The 17,991-nt window shown below is 42.3% G+C and overlaps 1 protein-coding gene across 2 annotated transcripts in view; it reads right to left on the reverse strand.

Moving 5' to 3' along the window:
• Positions 1 to 2,523: 2,523 nt before the first annotated feature.
• The window catches only part of TKT (transketolase), a 57,812-nt gene continuing 42,344 nt past the window's right edge, over positions 2,524 to 17,991 (reverse strand). For both annotated transcript variants that reach the window (XM_033926162.1, XM_033926161.1), the window contains exons 10-14: positions 14,539 to 14,669; positions 9,843 to 9,926; positions 7,243 to 7,336; positions 5,555 to 5,677; positions 2,524 to 2,910 (exon numbers count right to left, since the gene is read on the reverse strand). In XM_033926162.1, the coding sequence (XP_033782053.1) occupies positions 2,723 to 2,910; positions 5,555 to 5,677; positions 7,243 to 7,336; positions 9,843 to 9,926; positions 14,539 to 14,669 (620 nt within the window). In that variant the 3' untranslated portion in view covers positions 2,524 to 2,722. The remainder of the gene's footprint in view (positions 2,911 to 5,554; positions 5,678 to 7,242; positions 7,337 to 9,842; positions 9,927 to 14,538; positions 14,670 to 17,991) is intronic.

Below are 17,991 nucleotides of genomic sequence, written 5' to 3' on the forward strand. Positions count from 1 at the left end.
AAAAAACTATAAATACCTACTAACTTTAAGAAGCCTTCTATTGCACTTATCCATAGAAGGCTTCTTAAAATTAGTAGGTATTTATTGTTGAGTTAGTAGAAGCCATGTTAAGAGATTTAAAGCCCTGTTTGTACTAATTGGTATTCGAAAAAAAAAAAAAAGGCACACGTTTTCAGAATGCCTCTTGCCCACCTATGCCCCTCCCCCCCTAGACACGCCCCTTTTTGAGTTGTGGGCTGTGGGATTTTGTCGCTCGGAGTTATAGAATAGTGTGCAAGCAGATGCACTCAGATCCAGATTACTTCCGATTAAGTGCAATTAGTGAATAAGGTGCATTAAATTCGTTAACTTTTTCAGTAAGCAATCCACCCCAGTAGAATCTTTTCACTATCTGTGGGGGTGGGGGTGATTCTGGGTTCACATTTGACTTTTACCCAGTCCATTTTGACAGCTCAGAAAAAGGTTCAGTGGCACTGAATTATTTATACTCTATCCATAATTTTTGAACGTGAAAGCATATGTCGCATCACAGTAACATTATTAATGCGGTATTTCTGAAATTAACCCGGAATGATTGCAGTCTTTACAAAACTCTGCCGCTCGTTTTACGAGTAGGGCAAAACGAGACACGTTACTCCTTTATTTTTAAAATTTCACCGGCTCCCTTATATCAGTGTCTCAAACTGTGGGCCAAAGCACAGTGGTGTGCCCCAAAGAAATTTCAGATATGCCACAAGAGATTCCAGAATGTTATTTTTTTTTAATTCCCTTCAAAATTTACACTAGAATAGATGACATGTACATCACGTAAGCAAGAGTCTGTCAGTAAGAACATAAGACTTGCCTTACTGTGGGTCAGACCAATAGTCCATCAAGCCCAGTAGCCCGTTCTCACAGTGGCCAATCCAGGTCACTAGTACCTGGCCAAAACCCAAGGAGTAGAACATTCCGGAATCCCTAAGAGTAACAAGATTCCGGAACCCCAAAGAGTAGCAACATTCCATGCTACCTATCCAGGGCAAGCAGTGGCTTCCCCCATGTATTTCTCAATAACAGACTATGGACTTTTCCTCCAGAAACTTGTCCAAACCTTTCTTAAAACTAGCTACGCTATCCGCTCTTACCACATCCTCTGGCAACGTGTTCCTCCTATTGGTTTTAAAAGTATTTCCCTGTAACTTCATTGAGTGTCTCCTAGTCTTTGTAATTTATGCGCGTCTGTGTGCGTAAAGATACAACCGCCCAGACAAGCATCATTCTCGGACGCAATTGGGCCTTGAAAAGTAACAGCAAGTGATTTTATTTTTTTATGCAGTAGTTATCCTAACTTGAGCAACAAAGCAATCAAAGCTTTGTTACCGCTTGGATCTTCTTATCTTTACGAACTTGGATTTTCAGTTCTGACAAATTAAATTCAAAAAAGAGAGATGGTGGATGATGAAAATGCATGTTTGCATGTCAACTATCAAGCTGCATTTTGAGTTAATTTGCACTAAAAAAACAAGCACATCCATCACATTGATTAGCAATTTTGTTCTATCTATTTTAGTTTCCCCATTGTTACAATTACTCATACATAGCTTAAAGAACTTTAAATAAATAACTCTCAAATTTAATTTTATAGTTTCAATTATGTCCCATGAAAAACATTTGCTTCGTTTAGTGTGCCCGAATGAAAAAGGTTTAAGTGACACAGTTCAGCATCAAATTTACAATTATCCCTTTGACATTTAAAGTAGCATAGGATGGTATTCCAGACTATCTTTTAACTCTTGTCATACTGTGGGCTCCTTTTACGAAGCCGTGTTCGCGGTTTAACGCGCGTATTAGTGTGCGCTAAACTGCCGGCCAGGCTAGCCGCTACTGCCTCCTCTTGAGCAGGCGGTAGTTTTTCAGCTAGCGCATGATTAAAAGTCGCTAACGCGGCTTAGTAAAAGGAGCCCTATATGTTCCTTCTCATTTACTACGCTCTATAAATGAACGACATAGGTTCTCCCAGACCTCTCCCAAATCTGTTGGGAATCAATTAGACATAGTGGGACAGATTCTCCAAACGGCACTGTAGTCGGCAGCAACCTACAAAATCAGCGCCGACTTTGCGCCAATCACGCAACAGCACCGTTTGGAGAATCATGGTCACGTGAAAGGCAGGCCCTGGAAATGTAGGCCAGGGTTTTAAGGCCTACATTTCCAGCGTCTTCCCTCTCACAAGAATCGCATCCACAGAGCTGCCCAACGCTTCCAGGGTTAACCACGCCCACATTGGCCACTGGCGCAGCACGGCGCCTCTTTAGTCAGGAGACACAGGGGAAGCCACTGCTTGCCCTGGATCGGTAGCATGGAATATTTCTACTCCTTGGGTTTTGGCCAGGTACTAGTGACCTGGATTGGCCACCGTGAGAACGGACTACTGGGCTTGATGGACCCAGTAAGGCTATTCTTATGTCCTTTTCTTTTGCAGACCCAAAATTACCAGTTTCTTTGCCCAGAACAAATATGAAGAGTGACCGAGTGCAACTCCAGTTTGGTCAGCAGTTATTTTTTATTGGTGTCCAGTCTGTAATGGAATGGAACTGTGTATAAACTGAAAAGCAAATATAAGCCAGGTGATTGTTAAAACAATTAAAAAGACCATGGTTTTTATTACAAGCACGGCAGCATTAAAAGTTTTGGGACTCTTTCCAGCATTTCTGCTGGACGACGAGACACGAGGAGTTTGATCCTACTTTGCATTGGTTATTTGGGATACCGCAGTTTTGACAGTGTTCACAATGCTCTCTTTATCAATGCCAAACATCTTTAGCAGCTCCGCTGGTTTTCCGCTGCGAGGCACGTGGGATACAGCCAAGCGGGTAACTGTGACACCCGGTTGTCCTACCACAGCAGAGGACACTGCTTCTCCAATTCCACCTAAATAAAGTGGAGAAAAATCGATTTAACATAGCAAGCTTTGCTGGTGTAAGAAAGAATGCATGAGTGGAAACTGCCCAATATTTAGGTATGCTCTCTGTTCGGATCAAGGCATAAATCTCCTATCTTAAAAAAAAAAAATTATGTTGTTCACCAATACACTTTCGTATTCACTTTATCGGGAGCCCCTCGCCAGCAGGGCACCTGATCACAGTTACACCCCTCCCCCGATCCAGCAGGGGAGAACACTTTAAATATATATTTTTTCTTTCTCTTGATACTTATTTTTTTTACCTCTATTTTTTATTTATTTTACTTATTTATTTTTAATTCTATCTTTAAATTTATTTATTCATTACTTGGTGGAATATTCATTTCTATCTCTATCTTTATATTTTATCTTTATTTTTCATAAATTGTCTCTTCATGTACCGTATTTGCCGGCGTATAAGACGACTTTTCAGTACCTTAAAATCCTCCCCAAAGTCGGGGGTCGTCTTATACGCCGGGTACTGTTTACATGCAGTGGCGTACCAAGGGGGGGGTGGAGGGGGCGGTGCGCCCCGGGTGCCAGCCCTAAGGGGGTGCTCCCGGCCTTGCCGTTCAATCCCCCCCCACCCCCGAAGGACCGCTCGCCCCACTGACCTTCCTACACCACCTGTGAAGCAGTCCGCAGCAGGATCGCGAAGTCAGCGTCAGCGATCCCGCCCCTCCTCTGACGTCAGAGGAGGGGCGGGACCGTGGCGCAGGAAGCAGCGCAGGGATCGCTGACGCTGACTTCGCGATCCTGCTGCGGCTGCTTCATAGGTGGTGCGGGGAGGCCAGGGGGGCGAGCGGTCCTTCGGGGTGGGTCGGGGCATCAGGCCTTCAGGGTGGGGCGGGCGGGCAGGCAGGCAGGCTTTCAAGGGGGAGGGGGTGACAGGCAGGCCTTCAAGGGGGGACAGGCCTACAAGGGGGGGGACAGGCCTTCGGGGGGGTGCAGGCCTTCGGGGGGGTGCAGACCTTCAAGGGGGGGACAGGCAGGCAGAAGGTTGTGCAGAAGGTGTGCGGAAGAAGGGGTAGTCTTATACGGCGAGTATATAACAAACTCTATATTTTAACTGTAAAAGTTGGGGGGTCGTCTTATACACCCAGTCGTCTTATACGCCGGCAAATACGGTACTTTAGTTAGATTGCGAGCCTTTGGGACAGTTAGGGAATTTCCAAGTACCTATCTTATTTATTTTTATTTATTGTATATTTTAATGCATTCATTTTTGTAAACCGCTTACAAACCTCACGTTTATTAGCGGTATATAAGAATTAAATTAAATTAAAAAAATTAAATTAAATTAAAATTCTAAAAGTTGCCCAAACAGGGTATTTATACCTTGCCTGACTATTTGGCTAAGTGTTTGATATTGTACAGACCATCCAGAGCATTGACATCTGAGAACCGTTTGTTGCTTGCCACATGCAAAAGGGATACAGTACGTTATGTGAAGACTACAAAATCCTGAGTGGAGTAGAAGGGGTACAAGTGGATCGATTTTTCACTCCGTCAAAAATTACAAAGACTAGGGGGACACTTGATGAAGTTACAGGGAAATACTTTTAAAACCAATAGGAGGAAATTTTTTTTCACTCAGAGAATAGTTAAGCTCTGGAATGCGTCGCCAGAGGATGGGGTAAGAGCGGATAGCATAGCTGGTTTTAAGAAAGGTTTGGACAAGTTCCTGGAGGAAAAGTCCATAGTCTGTTATTGAGAAAGACATGGGGGAAGCCATTGCTTCCCTATATCGGTAGCATGGAGTGTGGCTACTCCTTGGGTTTTGGCCAGGTACTGATGACCTGGATTGGCCATGACTACAAAATCCTGTTTCTCTATTGCCAGTCCTGTCTTATGGAACACTTTAACAGGTTTTTTTTGAGATTCTGTGGAAGTTTGCTAAATTTTAAAAAAAATGACTGACTACTTACCTTTTTGCACAAGCATTTTTTTGCTAGGGGTACTTTACCCTGGTTATGATGACATAACTTTCCTTTCTGATGGATATGACAAGACGTACCCCGATTTCAGTTTGTTTCATTTACTTTTTGTTATTTAGATATTTGTAGACATGTATGTTTTTGATGCCGTGTATGTTAATTGCAAGCCGCTTTGGTTAAAAGCGGTTTATAAATGTTTTAAATAAATAAACACTAATTCCAGTCCAGGTTCACATCAACACAATTTATCCATTTTTTTTGGTTCCCTGCAGTTAAAGGTCGTACTCAAACAAGATTTATAAATCGGCAACTATCTTATCAAGCTGCATATTGGGATTCTGAACTCGGGCCATTGGTTCAGAATCCCTCGGCCATTGGTTAGAATGTCTAAGACTTACATGCATTTTAGAAAGCTTTTAAAAACTTATTTTCTAAATATCTGTAGATTATTAAATGATATTGTAAATGTGATTTCAAAATGTAACTTAAAATGCAATTTGCTGATATGTTCAGTTTTCTATTCTTGTGTACACCGCATAGAACCATAAGGTATTTGCGATATAGAAATACATTTTTATGTTAAAAAAACAGAAGAAAACAGCTGATGGATAACAACATGGTCCGTGTTGTGCTTTTAGGGCTTTTGCTAAAAAGTAGTTAGCTCCATTTCTCATACCTTCATAATAATGGTCTTCAACCGTTATGATTCGTCCCTGGGTTGCTCTGGCACTTTCGAGAATAGTTTTGCCATCCAGTGGTTTAATGGTGAATAGATCAATTACTCTAACGTGGATGTTTTCTACAAAAGATGAATCAATCACAAAATAAAATGCACCATTTTCTTCTGGCACGAGCAAGAATTCACCTTTATATGCATATATAAATAAGGGGCAGGTGGAATAGGGACTTGCATACTGCCTTTTTGTGGCTTAGGCATTTCAAAGATGGCATTCAAAGCAGTGGATTCATCGCGGACCTGACTTACATCAACAGCTGTGAAGATTAAGTGTAGCTTTCCTGAAGGTTCTTTTTCCTGTTCCCTGTGCATATTTTGAAAGATTATATTTAGAGAAGTAGTGGAGTTTTTTTTGCCTATGATATAGATTAAGAATGGCTAAAAAACTCATTGGGTTGCCATCTGCATATAAAACTAGTGGAGGCTTTTTTCTCCACTTTACTTAAATGGTTTTTCAAAGGATATTTCCACCACTTGGCTTATAACATTTTTCTGCTGCAGTTATTTATCTATATAAACATCTCTATCATATCTCCCCTCTCCCGCCTCTCCACTAAAGTATACATATTGAGATCTTTAAGTCTGTCCCCATACGCCTTATGATGAAAATGACACACCATTTTAGTAGCCTTCCTCTGGACCGACTCCATCCTTTTTATATCTTTTTGAAGGTGCGGCCTCCAGAACTATACACTAAATGAGGTCTCACTAGAGTCTTATACCGGGGCATCAATACCTCCTTTTTCCTACTGGCCATATGTCTTCCTAAACACCCTAGCATCCTTCTAGCTTTCGCTGTCAACTTTTCAACCTATTTGGCCATCTTAAGATCATCACATACAATCACACTCAAGTCCCGCTCTTCTGTCGTGCATATAAGTTCTTCACCCCCTAAACTGTACCGTTCCCTCGGGTTTTTGCAGCCCAAATGCATGACCTTGCATTTCTTAGCATTAAATTTTAGCTGCCATATTTCAGACCATTCTTCAAGCTTCGCCAGGTCTTTCTTCATTGTTATTCACACCATCCGGGGTGTCTACTCTATTGCAGATTTCGGTATCATCCGCAAATCTTACCCGACAGCCCTTCAGCAATAGCGTTTATAAAAATGTTAAAAAGCACAGGTCCAAGAACAGAACCTTGAGGCACACCGATGGTAACATCCCTTTCCTCAGAGTGATCTCCATTGATCACTACCCTCTGTCACCTTCCACTCAACCAGTTTTTGACCCAGCCCGTCACTTTGGGGCCCATCCCGAGGGCACTCAGTTTATTTATTAGACATCTGTGTGGAACACTGTCAAAGGCTTTACTAAAATCTAAACACACCTCATCTAGCGCACTCCCTCTACCCAAGTCTCTGGTCGCCCAGTCAAAGATCAGATTTGTCTAACAAGACCTCACTCAGTGCGGACAGCTTGCAACTTCCGACCAAACCAGGTCATTAGTTTCTGAGAGACTACAGAATATGCATTATTAAACTGGGACTTTACTAGTGGCCCTGGTACACAGTACAGTATACACGTATGACGGGGTTTTTTTTGAGTTGTCACTCAATTTCAAAAGCATAAAGTTTGCACTGTATTTTGGAAGATTATTTTACCGAGGTGGCAATGTGGTGCTCCTACCTTTCTTCAGTTGCTCAGCTGCAGCTAGTGTTTCATGAAGAGTTACTCCTGCTCCAATCACTGTGACTTGGTCATCTTTACTCTGACGCACCACCTGAAAGGACACAAATCTAGTTTAGCAGAAAGGGACCTTTTTGATTCCTACTTTCTACTGCAAGATCTCATTTTTCTCTACTTTTTTTTCATAGACCAGGCTTGTCCAAGTTTAGCCTTGAAGGGTAGCAAACAGGTCACATTTTCAGCATATCCATAAGGGATATTCAATGAGAGCGATCTGCATACTATGGAGGTAATGAGCATGCTATTCTCTCATATGCAAATTAGGGATATTAAAAAAAAAAAACCCCAAAACAATCCTGTCCTATTTATAGACCTCGAAGACTGAGCTTGGACAAGCCTGACCTAGATGGTCACAGCACCATTTCTAAGCCATGTGACATCTCCTGAGATGAGATCTAGGCGAGGAGATACCAAAGCTGAACCCTACTGAATTATCAGAAATGGCCTTCAATACTTTCTTTGGTGTCTCTTATAGACCCACCCACCTCCACCACCCCAATAGCCAAGAATTCTGATCTTCTCACAGACGCTCTTAAAGCCTTCTACTCACTTGAATCTGTTCCTGGATTGAGGCTGAGGAGGGAATATAAAACCATTTTCTTCAAATATGAAAGCTAGAGTAGGACTGGCATGAAGCCAGGAGCAGAAGCTGCCACAGTCTACCTCTTGCAATTCCACTGTCACAGGCCAGACTATAGACATATTTGTGAAGGATTAATAGTTGTATGGCACAGCACCTGACAAACATTTGTAGAGCAAAGCCAGGAGACGCTGGAGCTAGCCATCTGCCTAATCCCTAGATCTTAAATAAAGCAATCTCTAGACCTCTGTTTATAACTTACTAGTCTTTAAGCCCATTACATTAACGGGTGCTAGAATAGATGTGTCTGTCTTTATTTCTTTCTTTCTCTCTCTCCTTGGCCTCTGTCTGTCTTTATTTCTTTCTCTCTCTCTCCTTGGCCTCTTTCTGTCTGTCTTTCTTTCTTTCTGTCTTTCTCTCTCCTTGGCCGCTGTCTTCCTTTCTTTCTCTCTCTCTCTCCTTGGCCTCTTTCTGTCTATCTGTATTTCTTTCTTTCTGTCTTTCTCTCTCCTTGGCCGCTGTCTTCCTTTCTTTCTCTCTCTCTCTCCTTGGCCTCTTTCTGTCTGTCTGTCTTTCTTTCTTTCTCTCTCCTTGGCCGCTGTCTTCCTTTCTTTCTCTCTCCTTGGCCTCTTTCTGTCTATCTGTATTTCTTTCTTTCTGTCTTTCTCTCTCCTTGGCCGCTGTCTTCCTTTCTTTCTCTCTCTCTCTCCTTGGCCTCTTTCTGTCTGTCTGTCTGTCTGTCTTTCTTTCTTTCTGTCTTTCTCTCTCCTTGGCCGCTGTCTTCCTTTCTTTCTCTCTCTCTCCTTGGCCTCTTTCTGTCTATCTGTATTTCTTTCTGTCTCTCTCTCTCTCCTTGGCCGCTGTCTGTCTCTTTCTTTCTGTCTCTCTCTCTCCTTGGCCGCTGTCTTTCTGTCTCTCTCTCTCTCCTTGGCCTCTTTCTGTCTGTCTGTTCTGTCTCTCTCTCTCTCCTACCTGTCTTTCAGTGTGTGTGTCTCTGTTTATCGTACCCCTTCTCCCACCTACCTTTTTTTTTATCACGGGCAACCATCACACAGTAAACCGCCACGCACGCACTCGTAAACCACTGAACGCGCCCGTGCCGAACCTGCACTAACATTTCTCTGCCGGCCATGGAGCTACTGATCACGGAGGCAGGGATCACGCAGGTAGGAGTGTGCATGCGCGCTTAGGGTTTTATTATTAGTGATGAGCCTTTCCATTCAGCAGTGAGTGAGGCCTGTATCTATTGCTGGTAGACTGATACCTCACCTAACACTTTCATGAACAATGAAGCATTCCTTAAGCTGCTAAAAGAACAAAAACCTAAGATGACCCTTGGGGATGCAGCTCAAGATAATCTGCATTTAAACTCTATCTCCACAAATAGAACTTTTTGAGTAAGCATCCTGAAACATCATTGTAGTACACTTCCCCCTCCGTATTCGCGGTGGTTAGGGGCAGAGCTGGCCCGCGAATATTAAAAAAACGCGAATAATATTCGGGCCGGCTCTGCCCCTAACCCTCGCTTCCCCGGCTATTTTAAGCCCTGAAAGCCCCCCCTTAAGCCTTATCTGGTGGTCTAGTGGGCTTTCAGGCAGGGGTGATCTTTCCACGCTCCTGCGCCGTGCAGATCGCTCACAGGAAATGGCTGCCTTGAGCTCCCGTAGTCTCTCGAGCCATTTCCTGTGAGCGATCTGCACGGGGCAGGAGTGTGGGAAGATCGCTCCTGCCTCGAAAACCCGCTAGACCACCAGGTAAGGCTTAAAGGGGGGCTTACAGGGCTTAAAATAGCCTAAAAAATGAATTTTAGGTTTAAAATCGCGAATAAGTGAATCCGTAGATACGGAAACTGCGAATACAGAGGGGGAAGTGTAAATTTCAGGGCTGCTGATACAAGGTAATGCCTATGTTTTGAACTTAAATGTTTTGGGAAGAATTTTTATACTGGGGCAATGGTTACCTTGGCGTGTCCTACTTGGAATTTCTCATCATTTTTATAAATCACTTCATTTTCTGGGCGACTGGTCCTTATGAAACAGATTCCCTGTGGCAGAAATGGAATTATCAAAGAAAGGTAGGCAACATTTGATAGTCTCAAATTTACAATGCAACATGGACCCATATTATTGTTTTTAAGCCATCTTCCTTTATCAAGATTTCTTCCCTGAAGTTTGTATCAAGCAATAGGATTTCTTTAACAATGATACTAAAACTACAAAGCAATTTCAGCATTACAAGATAAAGAAAGAAAATCTTAATCTTTCAAGTTTTCCCACTTGCACGATCTGGTTCAAATACTGACCCAACTGAAAAAAAGCTGTTTAAGGACGGGTTCCACACCTTTTTTTTTGGTGTTGTGGGGGGAAAGGGCAGCATTTTCCCTTTTTGCTGTGCTCATTTCCCAAATCTCCATTTCAAGTGGTGTTGATGGTGGTCCATGAACAGGAAGAATCTGCATTAATCAATGGGACTGAGCGGAGCAACACCATTGCAGAACAAAAAACAACCGGCATTCTGATCACCGGGAGCAGGAAAGAGGAGTCCTGAGCAATATCCATGATGATCAACTCTCTATGGCTTGTCTTGGCAATCCACTTGTACCCATTCTACTCCACTCAGGATTTCGTGCTCTTCAGCCGTCTCTTTTCCAAGCCGAAGAGCCCTAACCTTTTTAGCCTTTTCTCATAGGAGAGGAGTTACATCCCCTGTATCATCCCGGTTGCTCTTCTTTGAACCTTTTCTAGTGCTGCTAGAACTGAATGCAATACTCCAGGAGCAATACAGAGCATTATAACATTATCACACCATGGAGCAATACAGAGGCATTATAACATTCTTAGTCTTATTAACCATCCTCTTATTAATAATTCCCAGCATCCTGTGTGCTTTTTCGGCTGCCGCCACACTTTGGGCAGACACCCAGATCCTTTTCTTGGGCGCTAACCCCCTAGTTGGACCCTAGCATCCGGTAACTGTGATTTAGGTTATTATTCCCCAATGTGCATCACTTCGCATTTGTCCATGTTAAATTTCATCTGCCACTTGGGACACCCAGTCTTCCAATTTCCTAAGATTTGACTGAAATTTTTTCACAATCTGCATGCGTTTTAACAACTTTGAAAAGTTTGGTGTCATCTGTCAATTTTTCCAAATAATTTTCCGATGCCCAATTGAATCTAACAATATCTGAGAGACCTAACGTGGAAAGAATTTTTAAACAATTTCTTTAGAGTTTGCGTTTTGTGAGGCTTCTCGATGAATACTTTTACACGGTTATGCTACTCTGTGGAAAGTGAGGGCAATGTCAGAGGTTAAGTAGCACTACCAAATACAAAACAATGGCTGAATGGGTTAATACCACCAAAACCACCGGTACCTAACAAACCCATCCAAACAAAAAGATCAAAGACTCCTATCCAAAAGGGAGGAAAAAAAACCTTCAGTGCTGCACAAACATTTTTAGAGGATTATATTCCATTTCCACTTGTTGCAGCTCACTTCTGATACTTATATTGTCAGAAGGAGTGAACACATCACTATAGCATATGATTTATACAGAAGAGCGACCAAGATGGTAAAGGGGATGGAACTCCTCTCGTATGAGGAAAGACTAAAACAGTTAGGGCTCTTCAGCTTGGAAAAGAGATATGATGAAGTCTACAAAATCCTGAGTGGAGTAGAACGGGTACAAGTGGATCGATTTTTCACTCCGTCTAAAATGACAAAAGACTAGGGGGACACTCGATGAAGTTACAGGGAAATACTTTTAAAACCAATAGGAGGAAATTTTTTTTTCACTCAGAGAATAGTTAAGCTCTGGAACACGTTGCCAGAGGTTGTGGTAAGTGCGGATGGTTTTAAGAAAGGTTTGGACAAGTTCCTGGAGGAAAAGTCCATAGTCTGTTATTGAGCCACTGCTTGTCCTGGATCGGTAGCATGGAATGCTGATACTCCTTGGGTTTTGGCCAGGTACTAGTGACCTGGATTGGCCACCTTGAGAAGGGGCTACTGGGCTTGGTCTTACCCAGTAAGGCTATTCTTACGTTCTGTTAATTTTGAATTTGGATCCATTGCGGATATTTTTCTACCACAACAATGTGATTATGGACTTCTATCTCAATCACAAAGATAAGTGGATTTGTATTCCTACTTCAATTTTTAATAATGACAGTGTGATTAACGTATTGGACTATTTGAATTTTAAAGCTAGATTTGACTAAAAGGGAGTTTTTTTCAACTAGTGATGTGCTTACTCCTTCTGACAATATAGGTGTCAGAAGTGAGCTGCCACAATTGGAGGTGGAATATAATCCTCTACAAATGTTTGTGCAACACTGAGGGTTTTCTCCCTTTTGGATAGGAGTCTTTGATCTTTTTTTTCTTTTTGTTTGAATGGTTAGATAGTAGAGGTTAAGTAGCACCAGGAACAGGAAGATGAGGTAGGCCTTCTGTTCATCATCTACCAGAACATTCTGTGGTTTTATGGCTGCAACAATCAGGCATCTCTATGGCTACTGAAAGGAATCGACAAAATAGAGCAGGAAAAAACATTATTTACAATATCCAATGTGACACGGACAAGAGGACATGGACTGAAGCTAAGGGGGGACAAGTTCAGGACAAACATCAGGAAGTTCTGCTTCACGCAACGAGTGGTGGACACATGGAATGCTCTCCCTGAAGAGGTAATTGCGGAATCCACCGTTCTAGAATTTAAGGGTAAGTTAGATGTACATCTCCTTATGAGAGGCATACAGTGACATGGGTAAGGGTAATCTAGATGCACTTCTCCTTATGAGAAGTTTAGTGATATGGGGACTAAAACTATGCCAGGGTACACCTGGTGGGGCCTCCATGTGTGCGGATCGCCAGACTTGATGGACCTAGGGTCTGTTCCGGGGATGGCACTTCTTATGTTCTTATAAATGTGCAACCTGAGTAATACCCTCAGTGTGAGTAGGTGTGTATACTTTTAGATGCGAGGGAAAAATAGTGGGGTTAGGCTAGGAAAGAGAAAGCGGGCGTGGAGATTTCAGTATAGATGCAAGGTACGGGGGTACTTTGCGCCCATAGTGGGATTTTCACTTTGTTTTGGTTAACAAAGTTAATTAACAGATTGTTTGCTAACATAAAAGAAGTAGAAAGTGAAACATTTACCTCCGTATCTTGAAACTGCACAGAATACCATTACTTGTGCGTCATGTGTGTAACTTAATTGGTGCTTACCCGCCACAATGATTAGGATTGATTAGTATTAATTGGTACTTATTAGCAGTAACATGCACAAGGGTGTTAGGTGCTAGAGGCCAACCAAATTTCAGTTTTGGTTTCAATTATGGTTCCGAAACTGGCCCAAAATCCCATTTTCTGTCTGGTTTTGGTTTCAGCCAAAAGGTTATTTTATTTTTGGGCCATGTTTTTGGTTTAGGGCGAAAATGACCCTGCGCTTTTGATGGAAGCCAAAAATTTGTACTTCATCCTATTTATCCGTCTCTCCTCCCTTGAACAGGAATTGCCTCTCCTCCCAGACTCCCCCCCCCCTCCCCCGGGAGTACCTTCTCCCTTCTACCCGTAGGCTCCCCCTAGGCCTATCTTACAATCCCTGATGGTCTAGAGCAGTGGTCTCAAACTCGCGGCCTGCCAGGTACTATTTTGAGGCCCTCGGTATGTTTATCATAATCACAAAAGTAAAATAAAACCGTTTCTTGATCATATGTCTCTTTAGCTATAAATGACAATATTATTATTAAGACTTAGCCAAAAGGAAAGATTTGTAAACTATAAAGAGTTTTACCTCATGCAAAATTGTCATTTCTTTAATAAGACATTAACTATTTTTTCTGAGGCCTTCCAAGTTCCTACAAATCTAAAATGTGGCACTGCAAAAGGTTGGAGTTTGAGACCACTGGTCTAGAGGTATAGTTGGGGGTTAGACCTGTGCCCAGTTACTCCTGCCCATTCTAGACCTGCTCTCAAAATGGCTGCCACAATGGGGCATCACTCCTGTCCTACACCATTTGACCACCAGGGGCTACTCTTCCTAATTTTTTTTGTAGTCTTTCACTATTTAAATTATTATATTCTGGCTTGGATACTGTGGGTTTAGCAGAAGAATGCAGACTGCAAACTCTGACAATCCCCAGTGGCCCTTATTGGTTCACATTCTCACAACCAAATTTGAGTTTTTGGTTTCGGTCAAAACCAGGTGAAGAGTTTCGGCTGCAGTTTCAGACTGCCTTATTAGGTGCTCATTCTGTCAACTTAGTGCATAACTTCTATAGCATGCAGCTGAAAAGGGAGTACGGATTAATAATGCGCGTTCTATCTATGTTAGCTTGTGCATTGTAGAAGCCTTTCATTTACATGCGCAACTTCCACATTGATGCATGAATACTGACACCCATCATAGAGCAGGTATAAGTGGCTATGCTATGCCTAACTCAGGTGTGCCTTATGCATGCAAATTTTTAACACCTAATTTTTAACCATACTTTGTAAAATTTCCTCCTTATTTCCTGCGGCCGGCAGGCCCGCCTCTTCAGAAGGGCCTTCCCCTCCCCGGTGCATCCTAGGATGCACTGGGGAGGGGCCTAAGGGCCTGATTGGCCCCTCCTATCTGTCCAGGATGTCTTGCAAATGAAAAGGCTCAGACAAACCTTCGTGTTAGCAGCTAGCTCTACAGCTTTCTCCGTGGATACTGCATCACTTGGGTAAAAAACAGTGGCTGAGGGTACAGCTCGAAACATGGCCAGGTCTTCCAGGCCCATCTGCGAAGGACCATCCTCACCTAAACGAAAATATGATCTATAAAAAAACCCCAATGAACTGCATAGGTGCGATCATAAACAGCAAACCCTGGCTAGTCAGCACACCTCAGGCACACAAAGGACATGCACATCTACCTTTTCCCAGAACAGAATCATCTTCGCCTTAAAACTTGGAAACCATCTAAAATAGTGAACAAAAGAAGACAGAAGGAAACCAAGAGAAGAAAACTGAAAGTTATAAATGAGAAAAATGTAAAAACATAACCCCCCCCCCAAAAAAAAAAAAAAAAACCCAAACAAAAAAATAAAGATGACTAAAATTAAACATTAAAAGTGCTTTGCCAGTAAATGCAAAGAGAAGAGAAAGTAAACATGGCCAGAACGCGGTGCTCTCAATTTCAAGTGTACGATATCTGGTTTTGGTCACAATTTTAAGAATCATTTCAAAGAAGCACTTCTGTCTCACTTAACAACAATTCAGCGAGCTTATAACACTGGTATTAGTTCTAGAAGCGTAGTGTGCGGTGTAGCACTTGGTAATTTCCTGCTTGCGCTAAAAACGCCCTTTGTCTTAGTTGACTGTACAGCTAGCTATCTGTCAAGCAACTACATACATATATGAGGGTTCTTCTGTGACCCCAAAAAGGTTAAGAATCATTGTTCTAGAACAGGGGTGTCCAATGTCGGTCCTCGAGGGCCGCAATCCAGTCGGGTTTTCAGGATTTCCCCAATGAATATGTACGAGATCTATTAGCATACAATGAAAGCAGTGCATGCAAATAGATCTCATGCATATTCATTGGGGAAATCCTGAAAACCCGACTGGATTGCGGCCCTCGAGGACCGACATTGGACACCCCTGTTCTAGAAGATGCCAAGAAGAGCTAATTGAGCCAATGGCACTTGAAGTTTTATACAACAGAATAATTCTGGACAACAGTTGCTCCTTTTTAAATAAGTTATACCAGGGGAAGGCAATTCCAGTCCTCGAGAGCTGGAGCCAGGCCAGGTTTTCAGGATCTCCACCATGAATACGTATGAGACGGATTTGCATGCACTGCCTCCTTGAGATGCAAATCTATCTCGTGCATATTTATTGTGGAGATCCTGAAAACCTGACCTGGCTCCGGCTCTCGAGGACCGGAATTGCCTACCCCTGAGTTATACAAAGCTACATTTGACTGATAGCCCTTGACAGGAAAAAGTTTTGTGTTTTGCTTTTTTTTTTTTTTAAATAATCTTGTTTATTGAAAAAGAAAAATTCAGACAACCAAGCAACAAGATAAATTTCTGCATGAAACTTACAATCATCCTGCACAGCAATCAATCAACATTTTGTCTGCTGAAGTGAATGCTGTTAGTTACTATAATTCACAGTTTGTTCAAATAACACCAACTGCAATAATGAGTTTCCTAAAATCTGGTGTGGTTCTTCCATTGTAGACCATGTTAGGAGGGTAATTTTCAAAGCTATGTACCCTGCCTAAAACTGCCCTCCTTTAAGCAGGATAAAAACCCCGGTGTCAGGTCAAAACTGCAGAAGACAAAGGCGTGCGCCGACAACTGAGCGCAGTGTGGAGGCGCGTGCCGAAGAAAATAACTGTTTTTAGGGGCTCTGACGGGGGTGGGTGGGGGGAACCCCCCACTTTACTTTATACAGATCGCGCCGTGTTGTGGGGGCGTTGTGGGGGGTTGTAACCCCCCCCATTTTACTGAAAACTTCACTTTTTCCCTAAAAACACGGAAAAAGTTAAGTTTACAGTATAATGAGGGGGGTTACAACACCCCAAACCACCCACAACGCCGCTGCAATCTGTATTAAGTAAAGTGTGGGGGGGCTCCCCAACAAAACCCCCCGTCGGAGCCCCTAAAAACTGTCATTTTCTTCAGCGCGCGCCTCCATCTTGCGCTCAGTTGTCGGCGCGTGCCTTTGTCTTCCGCGGTTTTGTCTATGAACCAAAAACCCCCATGGTCTTACGCACATTCGGCAGGACTACGAGGTGTTATTCCCAGGCCAGAAAATAAATGCACATAGATTGTATTTTCAAATCCATTTGTGGAATTTCCTATTGAAATTTCACCTCTCCACAAAAAGCAGGTGTAACATTCACAGGTCCTTTTTACTTAGACAATTTTCAAAAGGGAAAATACACACACATTTTGTTTGAAAATTAGGTTTGAGGTCTTTCAGGAACTTCTTTGCTGTGGGTGGAGGGTCTGAAAACTGTCCCCTATCTGCTTAACTGCATGCTGGCTAGAATCAGACTAACTTAGAAAATACACTAAAATTGGCTTTAAAAGGAACTCCAAAGTTTCTAATGAAAGGGGTCTGTATATTTCAATAAAGTCAATGCAATGCTTATTCTTGGCTGGGGATAAGGGGTGAAAGGAGGACAAATACCTCAAAGAGGCTCATTGGCTCCCAGTCACACACCGTATAATTTATAAAATCATACTGCTCTCTTTTAAAATCAAACTTTCCCACTTGCCCTTATTTCTCGATAAATTATTAATACCCCAAAGTTCTCCCCGTTCCTTACGATCTACCGACCAAAAACTCCTTTTCATTCCATCTTTAAAAGAATCCTATTATACAAGGAAAACTAATTTTGCTATAACAGCCCCCACATTATGGAATTCTCTCCCTCAATTTCTCCGGGATGAAATTCATTTACCAAAATTTAAAACTAATCTTAAAACTTTCCTATTTCAAGATGCCTTTGACAAATCTTAATCTTTTCTTTATTTATTTATTTACTTATCTTTTTCCTAAAAGCTATCCTTTACTTCAGCGCATATCTTTTATACCATGCACCCTTATCCTTCATGTCCTATCCCTTCCCTCTATCTCATTTCTTCTAATATTATGTAACTTTTCCCTTCCTTCCCACTCATCCTCACGGTCATGTTTGTCAGTACATGTCTAATATGTTTTCTCTAATTTTCCTAATACACCAATAACTAGTTCTTACTTTCCTATTTTAAATTTTTATTGTTAACCGGTCAGATATTTGTTTTATGATCGGGATATTAAAAACTAATAAACTTGAAACTCACATTACAGTTTCTGGAGTAACAGGTTACATCAAACTCCTCTAACAGTGGATGAGTCTCTGTATATACTCCAATGAGATTTTGGGGCCATAAAAAGGCCCAAAATGGGGATCTCGGTTTATACTAGAGACCTACCTCTCTCCCACCCTTGTGATGTCTGACATTCCTACCATTCCCTCCTCACAGTAGTGTCCTCCCTACTCTGCTGTGGTCATCACCGCCGCTGCTGGATCCTCTGAACTGACAGATTTCTCAAAACTCCCTCATTCCCTCGAGCAGTCACAGCAG

Source organism: Geotrypetes seraphini, chromosome 17 (assembly GCF_902459505.1).
Source record: "Geotrypetes seraphini chromosome 17, aGeoSer1.1, whole genome shotgun sequence".
NCBI lineage: Eukaryota > Metazoa > Chordata > Amphibia > Gymnophiona > Dermophiidae > Geotrypetes > Geotrypetes seraphini.